General features: G+C 39.7%; 1 protein-coding gene across 7 annotated transcripts; it reads right to left on the bottom strand.

Annotated features, from left to right (window-relative positions):
• Positions 1-945: 945 nt before the first annotated feature.
• On the bottom strand, positions 946-24,853 carry PWWP3A (PWWP domain containing 3A, DNA repair factor). Of its 7 annotated transcripts, none has more exons than XM_074978407.1 (14): positions 24,824-24,853; positions 23,473-23,593; positions 21,518-21,609; positions 19,866-19,936; positions 17,390-18,409; positions 14,261-14,383; positions 12,764-12,834; positions 11,286-11,365; positions 10,222-10,282; positions 8,854-8,929; positions 7,651-7,701; positions 5,642-6,111; positions 4,516-4,604; positions 946-3,723 (listed from the first exon to the last, which is right to left on the bottom strand). In XM_074978407.1, exons 2-14 carry the CDS (start codon positions 23,527-23,529, stop codon positions 3,636-3,638), a joined length of 2,349 nt encoding a protein of 782 aa, XP_074834508.1. In that variant the 5' UTR covers positions 23,530-23,593; positions 24,824-24,853; the 3' UTR covers positions 946-3,635. The 7 variants fall into 7 exon arrangements, with proteins under 7 accessions (XP_074834508.1, XP_074834507.1, XP_074834511.1 ...); XM_074978406.1 differs by lacking the exon at positions 24,824-24,853 and adding an exon at positions 24,666-24,717; XM_074978410.1 differs by lacking the exon at positions 24,824-24,853 and adding an exon at positions 24,666-24,717 and having other exon boundaries at positions 5,642-6,069.
• Positions 24,854-25,101: the final 248 nt, after the last annotated feature.

The following is a 25,101-nucleotide window of genomic DNA, read 5'->3' as shown; positions in this document are numbered from 1 at the left end:
ATGGTAGCCACTGACTGTTCTAGGCCTCAAACCCCCAAAGCTGCACTAGTTTAAGGATCAGAGGGGTAGCCCTGTTAGCCTGTATCTGCAAAACGAAGAAGTCATGTGGTGCCTTATAGATTAACATATTTTGGAGCATGAGCTCCACCACCAGCAGTGCCTTGGCCTCCTCAGGTTGTTGGAGCTCTGGGCAAGCCCCAGCACCCCAACTCTGCTACTTGCCAGGGGCAGCAGGCAGCCAGACTGGGGCAAGACCCGCCCTCACCTTCTACTGTCTGCCTGTTAGGCAGAGCAGGCCAAGTGCCAACCCCCACTCATTTCTGGGAGCACCAGCCTCAGCAACATGACCCAACTTCCCTCTGGGTGCACCAGGCAGGGGAGCAAGGCAAGATCCTAATCCCCCTTCCCCAGTAGAACCAGTATAATCTAAATCCCAAGAAGGAACTCATTTCAGAATACAAGCCTCTATATTGGAAATTAATTATGCCAGCAAGTGTGTCCATGTAGCTTAGCCCTAAAGTACTGAGCCAGGTTCCCTTATCAGGGTTCCAAACGATTAAATTGTTTGCTTAAACAAAAAAATCCAACACCTGAGTTAACTGAAGGCCCATTCTCATGATACTTCTAAAGAGTAAATAGCCCAAAATGAAGTTATAAAAAAAAAAAAAAAAAATGTTGCCTTCAATGTGTGCATTAAAGTTATCAAAAGAATGTTGATAGAAGACCTCAAGATTCAATTTAGATAATGCATAAAAATAATTTTGGATGTTCAGCCAAAATCCTCCATGGGTTACAAATAAACACAGATGACACAAATTAAACATTTTATAAGAAATTACTTTGCTGCAAGAATACTGGAAATGTTATTTTTAAATGTCAATAAAGATACAAGTATTAAAATAAGATAGCTATTGACTATACATCCCCATAAAAAACAAAACAAAGTTCAGGTTTTTGGTTACTCTGCTTTATTAAAAATTGCAATACAGGTCACTGCTTTCTAATACTCACCCACATGTTATTTTACAAGATCAACAAAACATTTTAATCTCAAATACTGTACCAAATGTATTTAATGGTATTGGACATACCCACAGATGGAAACTTCAGACAATACAAAACGCATCTGGAAGTGTTTACTGAAAGCAATGGATCACATCAACTGTATCTGAAGCAAATTAATTTATTTAAGCAAAGCAGAAGTAATAAACCCTGGAGGGTTCGCGCCTGGTTGTGTACCAGTTTTAGGTGGTATTTAAGAAACTGAAGTGACAATACCATAAGGCAAATACTGTATATAACAGAAAGCAAATACTGTTGTATTAGGCAATAACTGAATGCACTGTTAAATTTCATACCATATCTTAGCATGGAAATTCACAAAATGCAGTCTTCAGATTTATCTGTACCTTACAGAAGTGGTCTATGTGCTTTCTACAATGAGTGGAAAAGTTTGTGTTACCCGAATGAATTTTACAGGCCCAGTTACACCTATGCATACATATGTGTAGCACCCACTGAAGTTAATGACAGCCACGTGCAGAATTTGGCCTTCACATACCCATAAAAATTTATAAGTAATAGAAGTAAAAAAGCCCCTTTCTTGAAGATAATGTTTCCATTTTGTTTTCAATAATTTGTGTTAGGCACATTAAAATATAAGACACGTCAATGTTATATACAACTTTCGGACAATCCATTCATGGTTAACAAAGTGCAGTTTGATTAGATATTACTGAGTTTGCATTTTTTTTTAAAAATCTTATGGTAAGATGTGATTAGATTAGGAAAGGGGAAAAATGAACAAGGGAAAGAGCGTGATACATATAAATAAGTTATCAGAATTGTTGATGTTACTTCTCCCCAGACTAATCCAAGCACACAAGATACTAGAATTTTAGCTACTGAATCATTCTTAGAAATCCCATCAATATTATGGCAGGGATAAAAAGTGCATGTGTGGTTATGATTTATTTCAGGGAGGGGGAGGGATGGGAGTCAGGGATGTAAACCTCCCCCCTGCCTTAAGAGATTATGTCTGATCTCACCCATTACCTCTGGGACCAATGACTACATAAGGGTTTTTTTGGTTGGTTTTTAAAATCTCCCTTCTGGATATGAAGCTTGCACATTAAAGAGATAGCACCAAGCCTCAAAAATCTCTATCGGTAATTCACATCTGCCAAAAGTAGCTTTCAAGACTTTGGCAGAGTTGTAGGTACATTTATATAAGTGGCTAGTAATGAAGGTTTTTACACCATGACAAAGTTTACAGAAGCTGTATTTCCCCTTTTTCAAAAAGTTTTAGTGAAAAGGAAAAGGAAGCATTTTAGTAGGATATCCTCACATTCATTTATTACATTCATATTCTTAGTATACCTATTAAATAGGTCACTATGTCATAAGAAGGACAGACTCTCAAGATACAGCACAGTTAGTGTCACTTGAAAAAGGATCCAGATGAGTAGAATATACATATATACACACACTATCAATATTCCATTTTCAATTTCATTTTCTCACAAGGATCAAACTTCACCTCCGTTCAGACTATATACCTCACCCTGATCAAAGATTCTCACTATCGCAAGAATATAAATAGCTAAACTTTCCGATGAGCTCGTCCCAAATTTACAAGTATTCTGTCAGCGAATCACATCTGCCAGCTTCACTGTAGGCCAGCCAACAGTAATCTGTTTGCAACATGCTAAAACATTTGTGCTACCATGATGTGAACTGCTTCTAATGCAGGGAAAGCCCCAAAAACACACAGATTTGATTTCCAAATGTTAAACATAAAAATACCCAATGTGTGCCTAGAAACAGTGGTTTGATTCACACACAATATGATAAACATAACATTCATTGAATTTATGGCTTCAGCTTTCTAAATGACGTGAGGGTGGTCATATTATAAAATAACGCTAGTGCGTTGGAAATTGTTCTCTTACATAGCCATTCAAAGTTGCGCTGTTAACAAAACGAAAGCTTCTGTGCTTTGGGATTCATTAATGGGTGGCATTTTTATTTCCCCATAAGTAAATAAAGAGCAAAGTCAGTCACCCTCCAATAATTTTAAAAACAGGAAACCCAGTATATTTAGCAGTAACAAAACTAACAAGTACTTGGCTATATAAAACCTTGTAACTTCACATTTCTGTCATCATAGTTCCTCTGATGGCAGAACTTCATATTTCATTTTAGCCTTTCAACATATCTTTGGAAACAAAAAAGTTACATGATTATTTCATACGCCTTACAAAGCGTTTGCCATTTCTCTCTCCGAGTGTTCTTAAGTAACATTTCAAGTAGAGTGGGGTGGAGTCAAACTGACTAGCAAAACATCCATAAAAATGTATATTACATCTTTGTAGAACTAATTTTACAGGGAGTTCAGCATTATGTTACCCAGAGGAAAGCAATGAACAGTTCCACTGAAGAGACTTGCAACAAGATATGGACGCACAACTGCAGCAGAACGAGCACAGAGCTCTGAAGACTCTGCATGTCCACTAAAGATATTTACAGGCTGATAAAAAAGTAAAAACATTTCACATTTGATATAAAAATTGCTTTCTTCTCCATGATATACATTCAGTGCCCGTGCAGCTTTATAAAGCTCCCTATTGCTGTTTCTATACTCTGTCTTCAAGGGATAGGTCAGTCTTCAGCAGTTCCTGGTTCTTTTTTTCTAGTATTTCTTTGTCAAATATTTCTCTTTCCCTGAAAGAAAAATCCAAAACACTGCATTGGGCACCCTAATTTAAAAGAGATGTACTTTTAAAAAAAAAAAAAAAAAACCCTAAAAAGAACACCACACACTATTGGCAGTAGGAATATTTTGAACATTTACCAAAAATGGACTGCTCTGCTCTAATTCCATACAGATGGAGACAGTCCCTAAAGACCTATATGCCAGCAGAGAATTGGCCTGGAGATGCTCCTTCTGTCCCTTGCCTCAGACAAACTGATCTCCTGTTCTAGTATGTCCCTTTATGACAGGAAGGAAGGTGGGCAAAGGTACAGTCCAAAAGCATTATGACAGTCAAGAATTCCCGTCTACCAACAGAATTCATATCTGGGAAATTGCAGCCATGTTATAATGTTTTTGTGCCACTCAGTCAGCACAAAAGGGATTAAAGTTGAGGAGAGCTACTCCTCCCCACCCACCCTTAAAAAAAAAAAAAGCTACAGATGAAAAGCCAAATGCTGAAGCTTTTAAAGAGTTAATTTTTGACAAGCTCCCTGGTGGAATAGTCAAATCTTTCTTTAAATCTAAATATTCCGCAAAATTTGTGCTAAAGCTAAGGGAATGCTGGGAAAAAAAATTTTTTTTGTGAAGAAGATTTTACTGACTGAGAAACCAAGGTAAAAACCTAATGCCTATTGTTTCCTTATGAACTGGAGTTTGGGGCTATATGAAGATTTTTTTATGCAGAGGTGGGTGAATCAGGCTAATTTGTAAGCAAAAAGTCTGACAAGTAAAATTCTAGAGATTATACTGAACCACCATACCTTTTGCTGACAGATGGTCCCTTTATGTACTTTTCCTCTGCTTTCTTGTAGTCTATATCATCCACAGCAGAAATTGCATAAATGATGGCCTGTTAGAAAACTTATAGTTTATTGATACTAGTGGAAATTTAAAGTTTAAACTGTATGCACATAATCTGAAAACAGCAACTGTAATTGTCCTAGCAGTTGAATAGAATTCTGCAATAAGGTTCATCCTTTTTAGTTAAATTTGCTTGTCCTGTTTTTTAACAAATGAGTATTTAACGATACCCAACTGAGGAAATAAACTTTCCTGTCATACACTTGGAAGGACTTTTTTGCAACCCTAAGACATAGAAGCTTAAATTTAGTTTTAAAAGGAAACTTTAGTTTTTATAGAATTTGGACAAACTACTTACAGGTATTATTCATTTTTAAAAATAAACTACATGATAGAAGTATTTAAAGCATTTAGGAAACACTGAGTTTTGTGTAATCTTCTAAAAATGCAAAGATTAGAACAATAAAAGTATTTCAGAAAGATAAATTACAATTAGCATGCCATGAGAAGCAGCCATGTTACCTTTAGTGAAGATGGTTACGTCTCATTTTGTGATGCCAGAAATACATGAGCCCAGAGAGATATCATATAGCGCTCTTATTATGCACTAACGGTCTGTCAAAAACTGCCTTAGTGTTTGATATTTAAACTGGGGCTTACGTAAAAAGTTTCAGAATACTTTAAGACGGACAACGGTTTATAGTGAGAGCGCAGCCATTACACTGGTGTGCGCGCTCTATTTTCCTCAAGAGCAACACCAAGAGAATGCTTGTTTGGAAAGAATTTTCAAAGATCATTTAAAAAAATATACATGCAATTTTTCAGATTGTTGTGCCAAGCCAAATGGACAGCTTTGACCTCCCAAGACTGAGCCACATACATATGATTTAATAGTAATAATAAAAAAAATAATTTTAAAAATAGGCCACCTTTTAATCTTACTTGCCTAATTCCAGAGTCAGGCACTTAATCTGAAGACCTCAAAAGTAAAAGCTGGGCCCATGAATTTTAACTTGTGTTACTCAGTGACTGAAGACGACTCAGCAAGTTTCTGAACCAAGGTCAAGCAGTGAGATGTTCACTTACTTCAGGTAAAAGGACATCCAAAATCAATTTTATTCTATCGCCATTTTTTACTTCCAGCTTCCTAGTATCTATGTCATGACAGACTTCTTGCAAATAATTCACCACGAGGTCCAACTGCTCTTCATCCTCAAGGTAGGTCTCACAAGTCATATACTGACTTGAATTCAGAAATTCTCTAAGCCACCTGGATGGCTTTTTGCTTCTCAAAATAGCCAAAAGATGCTCCTCTGCTCCCTTTGTCTTCACTATGAAGTCAACTATCTTTGAGTTGGCTTTGTCTCTGGCAGCTCTCGTTCTGTCAGGAAGAACTTTCTTGGAAGGCTTGATAGGTGTAGTTTCTGACCAAGATTCTTCAAGGTCCTCCTCTGCTATATTTGGGAAGGTCATTTGTACTCTACCTTGATTAACTTCTTTTCTAACTGGATAGCCTGAAAGAAAAGCCAGCCTTAAAGTAACTCCACCTAAATGAACTGCAAATAAGAAAAAATATTTTTTTTAACTGCAGGAAGAGAATCATTTTACTATAACACAAAAAAACTTAAGAATGGAAATTCAGATAGAAGGAAATGGTTTATACATTTATGTTCTGGAAAAAAAAAAAAATAGAGTTCTCATGCTGAAGTGGGCCACTGGTTGATCTAATGTCATATCAGATCTTCACCTAAAGCCAACGTCTGATTGGCAAAAACAAAAAACAACCCCTCCCCACACAAATACACCCCATAATGCACACCGCCTATCTGTGCAGTTCTGGATGTCAGCAAAGTGGGGCTGGAGGAAGTAGCAGCAGAAGAAAGGGGGTAATATACCATGCCATCCTTACTTTTTTCAGTACTGATAGTGGCAGTTGTCTTCAGAGTTGGGCTTCTGGCCAAGAGCCACCACTCTTGAGCTGCCCAACTCAGACAATGCTACCACTGCCCAAGCAGTGCAGAAGTACTCCAACTTCTACTCCTCCCTCCATCCCCAAACACACAGATGTTCAACAGTAACAGAGAGGGAGCCGTGCTAGTCTATATACTATCTAAACAAAAAAAGCAGTCAAGTAGCACTCTAAAGACTAACAAAATAATTTATTAGGTGAGCTTTCATGGGACAGAAGAAGTGGGTCCGTCCCATGAAAGCTCACCTAATAAATTATTTTGTTAGTCTACACAGATGTGCAGTTTGCCAAACGTTGAGATTTACTTTTTGTTCCACTTCAAGAAAGGAAAGTTTCCAAACTCTCAAAAATTCTCATGGGACAGGGAAACTATTTCCTGCCCTATTTGATGTGAAATGCCTCCCCTTGTCCTGAATACTTTTCTTGATCCCTTTTCCTAATAGCCTAACGCAATGCTTTGAAGCCTGATGCCCATGGTTCCTAACTCAGACAGTTCTAGACTACAGATTGGGCTTACTATGTGTTGGCTGTGGTGTTTGTACTGACCAACTCAGGATCTGTTACCTTATAAAATGGAGTGCTGGGCCCTGCTCAAGCCTGATCCTCACTTCCTTATTCCGGCTTCAGAACAGACCCCGTCCTTGGCTCACCCATTTTCTCTCCCCAGTTCACTGTGAAGATGCAAGCACTACCCAACACACACGGTGGTGGTATCTTGCCAACCACGGGCACAGTATCAAATAAGGGAAAGTTCCCCAGGCCTTAGCAGGTGCCTTGAAAAAGAGCATTATGGATTTCACCATGCCCTGTGCCTCTTTCTCTGGGGGCTGAAAGGTGGAGATGAAGGCAAGCGGATGCTTCTGACCTGACAGCATGAAACAATTCATTCATTTGCACATGCATGGGAAAATGTGCCACCTGACCAGCATCTTCTCATTGCCAAAATTAAAAGGCAAGTTAAAAGGATCAATTTTAAGCACTCCTGAAATACCAGCATATTGTCAGAAAAACATTACTTATGGAGTTGGAAATCCTAACCACAAGAATTTGGTAGGCTTGTGTCTAGGAAGCAATCTACAGTGACTGACAGAAGGAAAAATGCCAGCCTCACCACAGCAATACTTACTGATATCATCAGCACAGTATTCCAAGAAGGATCCCGTAAAAGAACGACAACCTGAAAGAAAAGAAAAAGGCCTTTATCAAGCCAGTTAGAATATCTGAAAATAAAAGTTTGAGATTTTCTACATAAAGACTGCACCTAAACAAGCTTAACATCTCATAAGCAAATAACCTAAAGTCAAAGTGCTTTGCAAACACGATTCAACCATTAAAATATTTTAGTGCAACAGCCATACAGTGTGCCAATTTAAAACAGAGAAGACACTTAAAGTGTCCATCATTGATAAAGTGCCAAGATTCACAACTTAACATTTCTATTCAGCACATTACCTCAATATCCCACTGCATGTACCAGCACCTTTCAGCTAAGCACCTTGAAGCTTTTCTACTGACCTGTTTGAGGGTGTGGTCTTATGCCAGAACAGAGGCAGGAAAACTATTCCAATCACAGTTTGTAGGTCAGCTCTTTTGGCCATGAGTATATCATTTATCTCAGCTTTTTCCTCATCCATAAGATGGGGATGCCTCTTTTTAAAGTGGCATTGTGAAGATTTTTCAGTCTCCAATGCATTATGTAAATTCCAATTATTTTTTCAGGTCCCATCCAATGACCCCTCTAATTTTTCCATCCATGTATGCCACAGTGTTTGCACATGTGTACTACCAGTAGAAACACATGCTGCTGGTTGTGGGAGCTCTGCTAATCAGCTGGGCAGCTCCTGAATCTGTCCTGGACTCCCACCCAAGCATTCAGCTTGTAGGGAACACTAGTCCCATGGCATTCAGCCCACTCCGTTCAGGCTGCTGTTAAAACCCACAAAGCATGGTGCTACAAAATCAGAATGGCCACAGAACCTCTAGCACATCTGACTCATGCTGCAGTGAGGGGAGCAAAACAGTATGTTTATTTCTCTTCTTTGAACATTCTCTCTTGCAGGCTTCATCTATTATAAAACTAGAAAGTGAGGGGTACAGGTTTTTTCTGCAGATACAAAGCACCTTGAATATATTGATTAATGAAGACTCAGCATCTAGCGAGTTATAGTTATCACAGGGTCAGGGGAACCGAAGCTCAAAAAGGAAGTGTCAACTTCACCCTGGAATTTATTCCAGGTCTCACCTCTTCTACTCTACCACAATATTCAGTAAGTTTAAGGCTTTAGCTACACCACTGAACATGGCCATCAGCCTTGACCCATTTGCTTACCTACTCTAATTCTGTAGTCAGCGATCAATTTAGTGCACCACTCAATTTCCTGGCTGTAGTCCTCTTTGGCTTTGTCCTACAATAAAAAAGTCAAAGGGCTGGATTTTTTTAAAACTGAGTAATTCCTCCTATCCTACCCAATCTAAAAACAATGCAGAGATGTTGTGTCAGTGTTAATCTGCTGCGGAATAATATACACCATCATCCAGTTAAATAAAAAAAAAAAATCTAGTCTTTTTAACTGATTTCTGTTTTAATTACTAATATTGCAACAGTAGTTTTCTAAAATTTTTCATTATAAATGTACAATCTTCCAGTTATATTATGGAATAAATAGGCTTTTGTGGACTAGCCTGGTTGCCTAACCACCATTTACAACATTGTTTCTGTGGGACAACGTGTTGCAAGTTTCAAACAACTAACTTACGAACTTTTGGAATGTAACCCATTCGTATGTTTGGGACTTCCTGTACCAAAAAATTGAAGTACAAAAAGTTTTGTGAAAGTAATTTGGAGAGTATTTTGGATTATTTGCCAATGGATTGTTTCTTGGCTGGGCAACGTTTTTGGCACTTGCCTTTTCAAGGTATGATTTGAAATTGTGAAAGCCTAAAAATTAATTGCAATGAAAATGCAACCAGGAACAGAAGCAAGGCACTCTGCTGCTGCAACAAGCTGGAGCTCCAAATCTGTCTCAAGTATGCTTTAGCTGGGTAAAAAAAATGTGTAGCTTCTAACTGGAGGGTTTAGGACTTATCAAGTTACCACCCATTTATACAGATGCAATCAAACTCTTTTAGGCCTGATCTATACAAGGACACTAACCAATTATAGACATTATCTGTAAGCAATACACTACTGAAGTGAGTTTAACTCCCAGTATTGAAAGGGCACCACTGTGTTCAGCACCATTACAGAAATTGTTAAGTTTCAAGAATGGTTTCTTTAAGATGTGCTCAATGCGATTTTGTCCCATCTAAGAGGGCAGTGAAAGAAAGTCATTTGCTGAATGCTGTTAGCTATGGATTACCTTGCAAGTACAGGGACTTAAAGCTTTGAGCTTGAAAGCAGTAAGTCAAATGAAAACCAGATACAGATCAGTACCCACCCTCCAATGCCCACCTTTCCCCGACCCCCCCAATTTTGAAAGACATACACGCCTTGAATATCTACATTTACTTTGTTCACATCAGAATTTCAGCTGAAAAAAGTTATACAAATGATAGATTTGAAAAAAAAAAAGACATTGGCATGAAATTGTACGATAGACGAAAGAACAAATTAAGGCCAATAACTAGTGATTTAGTTTTATGGTAATGTCATGTATGGAAGAAAAATGAGAAGTTTGCTTCTTATTCCTGTACTTACTATTAGCTTCTGCTTTTCTTCACAGTCAAAATGTTTTAGATTTTTGAGACCTATCGAGAAACTGCAAAAGGAGAAAAGAGGAACATAGTTAGTGCATACAGACAAGCTTATACAGGCTGAACATCTAGTCCAGCACCCTCAGGGTCCGACTGGCACCAAAAGAGAGAATTCGCCAGACCATGGGAGGTCAATATTGTCAAGAAGCATTACCAACAGTTCCACTGTTTACTGAGCTCTTAGAAGATATTTAGGGGTTAATTAGAGCTAAACAACACAGCACACAGAGCCAGGACTGGAGGCTGTAAAACTTTACGGGACCACGTGAAACTTAGCTACACCCATGATAAATTGTCATCCAGCTAACTAAAGTCATGCCAGATTAGTTATTGCTGGAAAAGAAAGAGTGTGCCGAATTAGAGAAATCCAACCTGTATTCCCCTGCACCCATCATATTCCACATCTTCCTACAGATTAGGATCCCTAGCTAGTTTGTGGATAGAATTTGTACTAGTTTTAATTCTTCTGAGCTACCAGTTTATATTCAAGGGACAGTTTGGTACTAAATTTGGTTAGGCACAAGACAACAGAACTGCTGATTTAGGAGGGACATTGACAAGCTTTAAGGGGAGTTAATGTCTAGCGATACAGACGGCCACATGTAGACTGAAGTGCAAATGTAAAGTTGCTTTGCAGAATTAAGCCAACCCATAAAGATGGATACATTCACCTTTACTCAGCATATGCATAGGCCTTCTGTATGATGGGCAACACATTGTACAAAAGTTTCATAAAAACCACACACATTTTAAGGGATGAAGTCGGGAGCAATTGCTCAAGGTTGTTTTCAGTTGTAAGAGGATTCCCTGGCTGAACAACTAAGAGCTACTTTATGCCAATCCAAAACCACAAAAAGGTTGGCTTTGCAGGGCTTCAGTACCAGGAAAAGGAATTCTGTTCTGAATGTCTCTGCTATCCTGGAGGTTACAGCACTTAGCACAATTCTAAGAAACAGTAAGTGAAGTTAGGAAGCTAATCAGAATGAACACACAAAAATCAGCGTATACCCCTTTGCCTTCTTCGCATTCATACTCCCTTCTATTAGCAGCACGTTTGCTTTTTTATACTTCCGCTTCACGCTTTTTACCTGTTGAAAATATAAAGACATGTTAACATTCCTTTATAAGCAATCAAGTTCCGACAATCACCTTATTTCTATTTGCATTTTTATCTATTGCTCCATGTGCTGTTATAGAAAATAGAGTCAAGTTTAATCAACAGGCAAACACAGCTAATAAAATCTGCACATTAAGAATAGCACGACTGCACATCATTTTATTATGCCACTGGTTTTTACTTTGAGTTTATTTCTGCATTGCTTCACACGGGAAAAATGAAAAGTAAAATGATCAAAACAAAGTTACAAATTAAAGACAAGAATAAATGACAGTTTAGAGTTGATTCACCTTTGGATGCTACCTGTTAACTCTGTATTATGATGTACATTAGTAACTCTATTCTAAATAAGAAAGAATAATGTGTTAACAGCCACAAGAGACCATTTTCCTGGCTGTTCTGACAGGTGGCAACATAATAGTACGATAAATAAGGAGGAACTGAGATTTTACTACCTAACAGAATGAGTTTCAATTCAGAATTTATTATGTCTTACAACACTCATAAGTGCTTATAACCTTCTACACTGGATTCTATAGCAAGTGCTCGATCTTCAGAGAAAAAACCTGACATCATTAAACTCTTCATAACTAACATCTGTCTTTTACTTAAAGGTGACCTCTGGAAAAGGAAAAGCATTGTGCCTTTTTCTACTTTATCGGGTTTACAGATTGTGTCAAGAGATTTCACACACGTTTTGTGCCTGCTCATTTTTACCTCCAAAAGTTAAGTTATCTTTACCCTGAAATATTAGTGACTAGCAAATGAAGGAAACATCACAAGAATCAAGACTGATAGTCAGTTTAAGCAAGGCATTGATTTTCAGTCAGGAGAATAAAGCTTTGGGGAGTGGGTTGTTTTCCATTATGAGATATTTAATTCACGTGCCTAATGAGCATTTTGAATCTATAAAAGACGGACATCTTTTGTCCACAATCCTGTGCAAGTGGAGATAAGCACTAATACATTTTAGACATTACCCTTCTCCACTCATACCCCAGAAGAAATTCTTCCAGCTAAAATAAAGAAGTCTAGATTCGATATTCCTGATATTTCAGAATGGTTCAAAAAATTAAAATTCTTTTGGGTTGGTCTCTGTATAAATGAGACAAAACTCATTCACAGTTCATTTATAACAGTTCAGAGCTGCATTGCCGAACTTCCCACGTGAAAGCACAAGTGTATCCCGCTTCCAGGTAGCAATTGTCTTTAAACATTTTTCAAAGAGTTTGAACAAATGAACATGACAGTGTTCTCAACTTGTCCTGAAGTTAGTGGGCACTGAACACACTCAACACACCCATTTAGGTTTTTAGAATCAGACCCTCAGATCCCATTTACAAAAAAATTAATAAGATGCTGTTCTCACCACTGCTGGCCAATATGGATATCTTGGCAATTTGCACCAGACCAACATCCCTGGTTCAATTGAACATGGTTCTGTGGCACAAAAATAAAAGTTAATTGGCCTACATAGTTAGACAAATGTAATATGTGAACATCAGCGATGCTACGTAAACATGTAATTCCCTGAACTACAACTCAATTTACACTAAGTCTCCTTGTGCAAGGCATTGTAATGCAATACAATGTCTCTCTCAAAGTTTTTTACGATCTCAGGATCACCATTCATCTCCTAGGAACATAGATTATGTATTTGTTAGTTTGTAATTCCTATCTAGTCCAGTACCCTCTCCAACAGTGGCTAGTGCCAGATGCTTCAAAGGAACATGTAAGCAATTCTGCAGCTGGCAAATGTGAAATAATCTGTCCTCCTTGAATATCTCAACCCGATCCCTAGTAGGCTGAGATTAGTAGCAGGCCTTAACACTCTATACTATAACAATCATGAATAGTCTCTAACTGTAACCCAGTCTCTTGGGATCTGAGTACAATTTTTGGCCTTAACATTCTGTGGCAACGAATTCTGAAGACCAATTACATGTTCTGTAGGGAAAAATCCTTTCATTGGATTTGAATCTGCCATATTTTAGTTTCACTAGGTGTTTTGTGGTTCCTATGTTATGAAACAGAGAGCAGATGCTTCCGAGCTAGTCTCTACAGCTGGTCGCTATTCTGTATTTTGTCACCATGACCTTTTGTTGTTAGCCCTTTAAGGTAAACCATCACTGCTCATAAGGAGCTTTTTCCATGGTTCTATTCAATCACTCAATCACCCTTCCCTTAATCCCTATTAATTCTACAAATATCCTTGTTTAAGATAGGATGACGAGCACTACAAATAGTATTGAAGAGGACAGTGCACCACTTACTTATATAATGGTATTACTTTTTTTGGACTTCTCCTCCTGCCCAACATGGATCAGATACAGAAAAAGATTTGGTGAGGGTGAATGAGGGAGCCAAAGTAAAAAGGAGAAATATTTTTATGAACTATGCCTGAAGGGAAGCAAAAGTGGTGTGACGGTATGCAAAGTGTGTACTTTAGTTCCGTACTGGGATTGGATAGCATGCACATACCATGGACATTTATTTACATCTGTAGCAAGAGAAAGACAAAAACCACCACCTCATTAGTGGCACTTTCCAAAGACAACTGTAGTCTGTAGTGAAAGGAACGGATTGTCAGAGGTCTGCGGGAAGTCCATATTACTGGCATTTGAGAGGTATGACAGTATGACCTGAAAGTATATCTTTAAGCGGAGTCTGCGTGCAGTTTCTCAAGCAGTACACGAACACGCTGCCACTCCAGTGAACAAAACTCCATGCACAATTCCCAGCAAGAACAAGTATCATGAATAAAAAGATTTATGCTGCGTTACCAGACTATCAGTAAACTATGTCTAAATCAAATTTAAGTCTTCAGTAACTTTAAGCCACAAAGAAAGTTACATTCTCTCCTTACCTTGACGTAAAAGAATACTAGGAAGTTCTTCATCTTCCTCTTCTTCCTCATCTACAAAAGTTGTATCGAGAGAAACACCTCCTGGAGAGCTAAACTTCAAAGACAGATCAGAGGATTCCAAGCCTGTCAGTATGAAGTGAGATAAGAATTGTTTGTTTTCTCTGGCTGTGTCAGATATCTTACTGTTGGGATATTTTTCAAAGTGTTTTGAATTATTGAGTTCATTACATCTATTAAGCTACCAAATATGCCCTTGAGCATTGTAACCTAGCTTGCTGGAGTTACGTCAAATGTACGCTGGTGTAACATCAAAATCTAACCAGAGAATACAGAGTTAAAAGTCTAAGAAATTAGAAAAGGGAGAGAAACAGAGTTCTACAAAGTAGTGGCTGGAAACAATAAGAATCTTTTAAAAAAGAGAGGGGTAGAGACTTCTGCTAGGGTAGAATCCTTTCAACTCAAAAGGAGAAAGTCAAAAGTTCAGTGAACTGCCGGAAACAACATAGTACATAGCCAGACCAGAACAGATTCAATATTTAAGGCACAGAGAACCAAAAATAGTAATCAACGTTGACAAATCAGAAAAAAATTGTCAAGGTGAACGAATCAGAAAGTAGAGGCGCAGAAGGGGTGGGGAGTCAACAATTAGATTAAGCCAAGTATGCAAAAGAGCCCCTATAATGACCCATTATCTGGGTCATTATAGGGGCTGTTTTGCATACTTGGCTTAATCTAATTCTTGACTCCCCCTGTCCCCCTTCTGACCCTCTACTCTCTGATTTGCTCACCTTGACAATTTTTTTCTGATTTGTCAACCTTGATTAGTATTTTTGGTTCTCTGTGCCTTAAATATTGAATCTGTTCTGGTATGGCTATGGTCTGAAGAAGTGGGTCTATCCCACAAAAGCTCACCTAATAAATTATTTTGCTAGTCTTTAAAGTGCTACTTGACTGCTTTTTTGTTTTGATAGTATATAGACTAGCAAGGCTCTCTTTCTGTTAATATTCAACATAATACATGTTAGACAGACAAGCTAGTACAGGTTCAACCTCTCTAGTCTGGCAGCCTCAGGTCCTGACTGGTGCTGAACCACAGGAGGTCGGTATCATGCAGCAGCGTTACCAACCCTTCCATTGCTTAATAGGCTTTTAGAAGACATTTAAGGGTAAATTAGAGCAAACAACAGCACAGAATACTGAAAGCGGAACTGGTGTCTGTAAACAAACTTTATGGGACCGCAGGAAATTTGGCCATACCCATTATAAGTAGGCATCCTGCTAACTAAAATCATGCCCAACCGTGGATTTTGCCAGACCAGAGCATGATGGACTAGAGAGGTTCAACCTGCAGCAGTATTGAATACTGGAACCTGGGGCCAAGCCATTGTTGATTGGCAATTCCCTATGAAGGGCAGAAGGTGACTGCAGAGAGGTTCAGAAGACTGCAGAAAAACTCCTGCAGGAAAGACTTGGGAATTAATTGCTCCACATGGGAAGAACTGGGAGCAACCTGCAAAGGCAGAGGGAACTCTTAACAGACCAGGTGAATTTATCTGGTTACAAACAAGAGGCTGGTATTTAGTTTTCAAGTTAAAGTTAATAAATTAAACCCCACAGAAGCCAGTGGTGACCAGGCTGGAAAAACCCTGTGAGGAGATTGTTTGTGGAGCCAAGAAGGCAGAATACATTTGTAGACATGGTACTAGCCTGCTTTTTTGCACAGTATGTAAATAAAACAGCAGTCTATGACTGACAGAACCTGTGGAAAAAATGTAGCTGTAAGGAAGCTTTTAAGTAGTTGGTATTAATTTAATGAATTTTGTAATTAGAAATAGAACAGGCTAGCAAGAATAATTAATGCGCCTTAGAAATGGATTTTTTCCAGAATTCACAACACGATGCAAAAGGATAGTAAGAGTGGCAAGATGTGAAATTGAGTGATTAAAATATAAGTATTATCTGCCTTCTTATAACAATACACTTATCAATGAATGTAGAAACTGGAGATATTCAAGTAGTAAAACATCAAACCAAGGTTACTAAAAAAGTGAAGGATACTCAAGTCAAGAATTAACACTGAAGAATTACAGAAGGAATCAACAAGGGTTTAAAATATAAACTAGTGCCATTTTTATGTGAACTGTTCCACAAAGGAACCAGAATCTCTAAAACAGGGGTCAGAAACCCCAAGCATGTGAGCTGATTTTCATCAGCACATGAAGCAAGAGGTCCATCCCATCCCTCTTCCTCCATGAAGCTGGAAGCTTGCTCAAAGCCATGGTGCTGGTGGAATAACAAAAGACCAGCTAATGTTACTATCCACCACTTCAATGATAAAGCTTTACATCTTAATTTATTAATGAAGCTGCTTTAAGTAGGACTATTAGTAACTTTAAAAGTACCACCAGCTCTGGGACCATATATAGAGGTCAAAAGATCAAATTTTGGCACTCCACCTCCAAAAAATTGCTGACCCCTGCTCTAAAACTAGAGTTTTAAGAAACTTATCAATTACTATCAGAACACTGAAGGGCGGTAAAAATCCTACCAGTTAATGGAAGATTTGGAAGGTCCCACTATCTCTCTTAGTAAAACTGAACTGGAAAATAGTGAGATAAGTGAAGTCATGGGTACCGTAAAGATGCACATTGTCACACTCAAAAACTCCATTAAGAAGAAGATCCAATTATACCACTGTTTTTCTTAACAAAACCTCACTGTAGTAATGATTACTACACTGTATCTGATACTTACTAGGAGAGTATTCGTAAAAACTTCCTAAACAAAAAGAGCTTAAATTAAAAAAAATAAAATTTGGTGAATCACACCTGGTACTGGTAAATTATTCAGCATCATAATTCTCAACCCCTAAGCACTGCTTAAATGCAGACGTTAGCAGTGAGCAATTCTGAAGTTTCTCCAACAGGAGACTACCTTCCTTTTAGGCAATATTTACATTTCAGGGAAACTTAAAAAAAATCAAATAGATGTGCTGGCCATGGCAGACTAGTATAAAATACATATTCAGAGAACCCATTCCACAAACTATTGCAACTTCCCACAAAAATAGATAAGCAAATTTGAGCAGCAAGTAGTATAAAGTCTAGTTCTCCTAATGAACTACTTTACCTTCTTCATCTTCATCAAAGTCAGGTAGCTGACAGTTTTTTGCTTCATTCACAAGACTGTCAAAGGTATCCTTGTTGTCTTCTTTTTGAAGCTCAGAAAGAGAGCTAACAGAGTAATTCTTGTGGTTACAAGCCCCAGATAACACTTCAGAGCTGCTTACACATCCCTTTTTTCTGCGGGGAGGTGAAAGTGCAGCAGTCTTTTGTTTCAAGCTAGCACACTTTGAATTCACTGGCATTTTGCATCTCTTTGTTGGAGTGTCTCTCTCTCTGCTGCTGTTATTCTCTATTTCAGGTGAGGCACATGTACTAGAAAAAGCCAGTAACTTTTTTCTCGGCAGACTTCTCACATCTCTTCTTTTTCCAACAGATATTAACATGGTAGATTTACAGGAAGAAGACACTGGGGTACTCTGTCCAACAAAAGCATGCGCTGTATCATCTGTGAATTCAGTGCTAGGAGATGAGAGCTCATCCACATCTCTTGGTCTCTTTCTTCCTCTCTTCCTTTTCTCATTCTCTTCTAACAAAAGACATGAGCTTTTTCCTGTTTTGGACTTTGGTAACACTTTGGATTTTGCTTTTTTCTGTTTAGTTAATGTTTTTAATTTTGATTTACAAGTCTGGCAGTTGTGGCTTTCTGACTTACACATGCCAGATTTAGATCTTGAAGATTTTGCTCTGTTTCCAGATATTTTAGCTGTCATCTCTGAATTGAGCTGACATTTTTGCTTGTTTTTTTCTGTATCAGTTTGTGGGCTGGGCGTCTTTTGTTCCCTTATCTTCTTCAAGCTCTCACTCCCTTCCAATTTGATTTTCTGGGAAAATATTGGACATCTAGTCACAGGAGGAGATAATGGAGTTCTTATTTTATTTTCTTTCTTGGCTGATTGAGTAGTTCGTTTATCATCCAGAGGCCTTACTTGTTTCGGAAAGTCACTCAAAATATCTAGAGCAATTTTAAGAGCTTTGCGATATTTCAGTTCTTCCACAGGATGTCTAGACTGATTCCTCTGGTCTGCTTAAAGAGACATGCAAGAAGTTATAACTTTGTCATTGTGTATTAAAATTATAATGTACTGTTTTTGTAGTACCTCTTACACAGCACATCACAGAATTCATGGCAAAAAGCACCATTAGCTTTAAGACAGATGGCAAATAAATGCTCATGTTTCTCTCAGGATTACAATTTTAAATAGACTTGTACAGGTTAACCACACACCCAGGCCCAGATTCCCTGCTATGCTTCCCATGGTGCAGGATGGAAAGCACAGCACAAAAGAAGGAACAGCAAGAGTGGATAAAAGAGCATCTAACTACCCTGCTACCAAAATAGCCCTCAGACCATTTTCTACAAGCAGATTTGGGATACCAACTAAATGAAGCAAGCTGGAAACCCATCAGAAAAATGATTCAGATGATAAGGCCAGAAGAGACCATTATGACCTCCCACATAACACAGGCCAAAGAATTTCACCCAGTAAACTGTGCCTCAGGGTCAGAACTTCTGGTTAAGATATGTAGCATCTCTTTCTTAAAGACTTCCGGTCTTGATGTAAAGACTTCAGATTATGAAGAAACCACAACATCCCCAGACAAGGTGTTTCAATGGTGAATTTCCCTCCCTGGTAAAAACATGCATCTTGCATCTTACTTCTAACCTGAATTTGTCTAGTTTCAGCTTCCAACCACTGGATCTCATTATACCCCCCTCCCCTTGCTGTTCTAAAGTGTCCTTTACTATCAGAAGTCTCTTCCCCCATATAGGTACTGGTAGACTGATCACATCAACTCTGAATCATCTTTTGGATAAACTAAATAGACTGATGCCAGGTCTCACACTAGGAAGGATTTGCCAGTTATTGCAATACTGCTATATTACAGAAGCAAAGCACTAACGTGGATGCAGTTTATATTGGGAAAACTGCACTTTTGTCAGTACAACTTATACACCCAGCTCCTAAACAAAATAAGCTATACCAGCAAAAACTGCATCTACAGTAAGGGCTTTTGGGAGCAGAGTGTCAGTAGTCACACCTTGTCAGACCCAAATGACATAGTTATGCTTGCAGCTAAATGTACTGTACACCTGGACTGAGCTTCTTAAACCTCTCACCATAAGACATCTTTTCCGGACACTGAACCTGGAGACAGAAAGATGAAGCATCATTGCCAAAGGCAGTGTAGCAAATGAGTAGCATAGCCAAGGAGTTCAGTGGCCTAGTAGGTTCCAGTCTTACCCTTTACTCCTTTTAAAATAATAACTGTTACATGGCTTGAATAGAAGTTGCTCCTCAGAGTACATATTAGCATCACATTACAGAGATGGGCATATTTGGGGAATAGCAGAAGTAGCTATTTGTGGTATTTCACGTATCCACATGGAGACTGTTTTTGGAAGCCTTGCAGGGAACTGAATGAGTCAGGTATTTAGACACCCATCCATTTAAAGAATTAAAATTTTAACATTATCCCACCTAGTTCAGAAGCAATGATTTGTATGCGCTCCTCTTCCAAAGGCTCAGTGTCCGTACTGTTCACATTAGTCCTGAAAGTACAGTAAAATTGTTCTAGACCATTAAATTAGTAAGGACATGTCATTGTTTTCAAAGTTCTATTTTCTTTACACCATAAGAAATCAATATAACTAGTGGGATTCTGCAGGGGTCTGTTTTAGGACTGGTTCCGTTCAGCAACTTCATTAACGATTTAGATATTGACATAGAAAGTACACTTATTAAGTTTGCAGATGACACCAAGCTGGGAGGGGTTGCAACTGCTTTGGATGATAGGGTCATAATTCAAAAAGATCTGGATAAACTGGAGAAATGGGCTGAGGTAAACAGGATGAAGTTTAATAAGGACAAATGCAAAGTGCTCCACTTCGGAAGGAACAATCAGTGTCACACATACAGAATGGGAAAGGACTGACTAGGAATGAGTACAGCAGAAAGGGATCTAGGGGTTATAGTGGACCACAAGCTAAATATGAGTCAACAGTGTGATGCTGTTGCAAAAAAAGCAAACATGATTCTAGGATGCATTAACAGGTATGTTGTGAACAAGACACGAGAAGTCATTCTCCCGCTCTACTCTGCGCTGCTTAGGCCTCAGCTGGAGTATTGTGTCCAGTTCTGGGCACCGCAGTTCAGAAAGGATGTGGAGAAATTGGAGAAGGTCCAGAGGAGAGCAACGAGAATGATCAAAGGTCTAGAGAACATGACCTATGAAGAAAGGCTGAAAGAATTGGGCTTGTTTAGTTTGGAAAAGAGAAGATTGAGGGGGGGACATGATAGCAGTTTTCAGGTATCTAAAAGGGTGTCATAAGGCAGAGGGAGGGAACTTGTTCTTCCTTGCCTCTGAGGATAGAACAAGAGGCAATGGACTTAAATTGCAGCAGGGGAGGTTCAGGTTGGACATTAGGAAAAAGTTCCTAACTGTCAGGGTGATCAAACACTGGAACAAATTGCCAAGGGAGGTGGTAGAATCTCCATCACTGGAGATATTTAAGAAGAGGATAGATAGATGGCTTTCAGGGATGGTCTAGAAAGTGCTTGGTCCTGACATGAGGGCAGGGGGCTGGACTCGATGGCCTCTCGAGGTCCCTTCCAGTCCTACTCTTCTATGATTCTATGAATATCTCTTCCTCTGTATTTTGATTATTAGAAATCAACTATTGCATCGAGAAAAAAAATATCATAACTTGCTGATTTAGTATGGATCGCAAAGACAAAAATAAAATCAAGAGGGTGACGAATAAGGTGGAATATATCAAGTCCATTATCTAAAATATTTCAATTATCTGTATTCTGAAATATAGTAATCAAAACAATAAATTTTATCTTTTGCTCTCTGAAATACCAGGAAGCTTTGCTACTTTTAACAACCATGAAGCAGGTTTCGCACCGAAGTCTAGAGCACTTTAAGAATGGCATGTTAGTATAACTCGTCAACAATCAAAATGTTTTATGCATTTAAAAACTGTTGCACCAAATTCTGATCACCTAGCAAGACACTTCAGAAACCAATTATCTTGTTTTAGACAGTTTCAAGAACCAATGATTACAGCAAGATTGCCAAACATCTGTATTCTTAAAATATTACATGATTAATGACAAGGGTACTTAACTGTTCTTCCAGACCGAGTATTTCAACTTTGAAAGAGGCTGCTTTTGCTTTAGACACAACTGATCTTCTGGATGTTTTGATTTTGGATAAAACCTAAATGGAAAAAAAAAAGTATAATTTTAAAGCCATGTACATAGGTGTTTGTCAGAGTAAAGATGGCATACAGCATACATCCCAAGTAACGGCAGAAGAAAAAAAAAAAAGTGCTATTTTGTCAGGAAGAACCTAGTCTTAGTGATATCTGATACATGTTGAACCTCTCTAATTCAGCACCCTTGGGTCATGACTGCTGCCAAATGGGAGAATTTGCCAGTCCATAAGAGGTTGATAGTGTCTAGTACATTACCAACACTTTAATTGCTTACTGGGCTCTTAGAAGGCATTTTGGGGAAAATTACAGCTAAACAACAGCACAGAACACTGAGAACCAGGACTGGTGGCTATACACAAACTTTATAGGATCACAGGAAACTTGGCCACACCCATGATAAGTGGTTAGCCAGCTAACTAAAATCATACTGGATTATGGGTGATGCCGGACAAGAGTGTGCCAGAGTAGAGAGAAATTACAAAACTCCTAGTTTAAAAACAAAACAAGCATCTCACAATAAAAACAAAACTATGCACAAGGGACCTTTTCCATTAAGATCTCCCAGCTGAGTCCATGTGGCTTTTGTTTCAGACCAGTGAGTCCAAAGGTTTGGGTGACTGATACTCTTGCTTGTTGCCTTGCAGAAGAAATTGGGAGCAGTCAGTGAAAATTTAGAAAAAAGGAAACTAGAAGAAATTATGCAGAGGAAGCGAAAAGGAGTTGAGGTAAAGACAAATTATAAGGGAAATAACAGGAATGAAGAACATGGCATAGATAAGTACATCCTTATCTTGTGTTGAGTGATCTCCCATGGGGTCACCACGAAGAAGAAGAGATGGAGAATTAGACTGAGAACATGCTTATGAATACATTTAGCAAAATGAACTGTGAGAAAACCAAGTGTTTCACTTGTTTAAGCAGGAAAATGGTAAGTAAAGTGATGCTTTGCATCAAACAGACATTTAGTTGAAGATAACGTCTTATCTTCCCTCAATGAAAGGGTTTTCAAACGTGATAGGAAATGAGGTGGCCTCTCCAATACAAGTCAGAGGGTTTCCCCACTTTTGTATTATAATTTATGTTTGGCTTCAATGTCTCATCATCCAGAATAAAAGCTTTTAGTCAACATTACAAGACAAACCTGCCAACAGTCTAAGCAACTCTAGGGATCATCCATAATTAGGAACACTTCCCCAGCTCCCTCTTCATCACCATATCAAATGAATGACTTAGTTCATTTCAAGGTCCATCCCGACCTATCCCAACTCTACCTGCCTTCTCTTTTTCAGTATTAGAATCTTGCCTCTGCTTATCCCATGATCTCAGCTTCCATCACCCATTTGCTAAGTTTTCAAACAAGCACCTTCATGCTTCTGCTGACCCTTCCCCTTGTACTTGGAAAACGCTCCCTGTAAATATATAAAAAACTCATTTTCCTTCAAGATCTGTCTGTATCCATCAGCTGTCTTGTTTTATATTTAAGTTGTAACTTGTACAGGGCAGGGATTTCTAGTAGGATATTGTGTAATACAATGGGTCCATACACATTAGTCCATGATTGTGGTCCCCAAGTGCTACCACAACACAAATCAGCCTCAGGTTAGTTACAAATTATAATTTCCAAGCAGAGATTTGCTGCTGTCACTAATTCCAATTCTTTTGCCGAGGTAATTCATTTCTGGTGTTATCTCCAACTAGCAAGTTTCACATAGAATAAGTTGCTTGGTTTTTTGATCATACATTTTATGGCACATCACTTTCCAACATTCTGTCTTTTCCTGATCTCTTGGAGAGGATGGGAGAGAACCGGCAGAAAGTTTTGCTTCACTTCTATACCTATTTAAATGGTACCATAGTGCTCTTACCTTTGCTGGCCATAAACGGTTCTTCCATTTGCATAAGATATATTCTTGATCTGTCATGACTGTACTTCATGTAGGATGAGGATGGTAACTACTGCCAAGCTCAATGTATTCTAAAACAAAACTGATATTACATGGATCTCTAAGTACAATGCAGCCTTTTTACAGCTCAATTTACTGGATGAGATACGAGTAGTGCAAGCTCTCAAAATAATTCACTACTACATAATTGCTGCTTTTTGCATATTGCAGATTTCTTAAAATTTCTCACATTTATTTCGCACACCCCCCACCCAATATTATCAAAGATAGCTATTAATACTAATGCACAAAGCATAAATTATGCCAGGCTTGTGCAACACACTGACCATGTGTTTCAAGTTAGTTCCAGTACAGCACTATTTCCAGAGCTGAAGAAGTGGGTCTGCCTCACGAAACCTCATCACCTGATAAATTGTTTTGTTACTCTTTAAAGTGGTACACGCCTGCTGGCTTGTTTTACTTTTAGTTCTGCTGTACTCCACTGAAATTTAACCTGCCTCAAAAACCTGCCTCACGAAACGAAGGCTATTGCACAGAAAAAGTTTCATTCCCAGTCTACCAAAATATACCTCATCAGTGCTGGACAAGCATGTGCAAAAGCAGAGACCAGGACTCTATTTGGCAACCAGAAACCTGAGTGTCAACACAGGAAAGACATTCCAGCCTGGTTCAGGGCAGCCTTTGCCTTTAGCCCCCCGCAAGCCCCAACCCATCTCCAGCAAACTCATGGGAGGGGGGAATGACAGCAGAGGTCGGACAGCTGGGGGTTGGGGAGGGGGACTTTATAGTCTCAGACACACCCCAGGAGGGGGAGGGGGGCTCTTTAAAGGCCATACAGCCCCACCCACCCTTACGGCGAAGAGAGGCTGGACCCCCACTGACATCCACTGTGCGGAGCTGGGGGGAGGAGTCCAACAAGAGGGTCGGGACACCCCCTAGGGTGAGCAGAGTCGTTTGATCGGCCCCCACCCTTCACTGGGTCTCCCCCATATGGGAGACCTGAGGATGTGGGGGCTCCCCATTCCTCAGGACTCCCATATGGGGGGAGACCCAGGGAGGGGAACCCCTGGGGAGGACTGAGCCCAAAGGTTCCCCCCCCCAGGGTGGCCCCACCGGGAAGCTGCCCCCCCCTTAGAACCGGCCCCCCCCGTTACCTCAGAGCTCTTGCGCAGCCGCCCAGTCAGGCCTCAGACACCCGACCCCCGCCCCGCCCCGCCCCGCCCCGCCCCGCCCCCGCGCGCGCCAACGTGAGCGGGACCCAGCCCCCTCCGGCCCCTCCCGCCATATCCAGCCTCGTTCCGGCTCCGCCCACCTCCCCGAGCCCCTCCAACGGCTCCCCCGCGCGCCAGGCCAGGCCCACGCCGCACCGCCAGGTTCCGGGGCGCGCCGTAACCTTTCCAGCGGGGCGGGGTCGGGAGAGCGCGGGCGGCCAATCGGAAGGCGGCTTCACCTTGAGCCTGCCCCGCCCCTTCTGAGCTTGACTTGGCGCTCGGGCCACCTCAGGGCCGCCCCGGAAGTCGGTGACGTGACGGGTGAGGCCCACTCGTGCGGGGGGGAGGGCGGGGTCGGGGTGACGCAGCAGCGTGTGGA

Source organism: Carettochelys insculpta, chromosome 27 (genome assembly GCF_033958435.1).
Source record: "Carettochelys insculpta isolate YL-2023 chromosome 27, ASM3395843v1, whole genome shotgun sequence".
Taxonomy (NCBI): Eukaryota; Metazoa; Chordata; order Testudines; family Carettochelyidae; genus Carettochelys; species Carettochelys insculpta.
This window is presented reverse-complemented; position numbering and strand designations above follow the sequence as displayed.

Coding starts and splice junctions, on each gene's coding strand:
- PWWP3A (XM_074978407.1), bottom strand. CDS start 23,529: ATGACAGATCAAGAATATATCTTATGCAAATGGAAGAACCGTTTATGG. Junction 10,283..11,285: donor AATGCGAAGAAGGCAAAGGG/GTATACGCTGAT, acceptor CTCCTTTTGCAG/TTTCTCGATAGGTCTCAAAA. Junction 7,702..8,853: donor TGACTACAGAATTAGAGTAG/GTAAGCAAATGG, acceptor CTTTTCTTTCAG/GTTGTCGTTCTTTTACGGGA.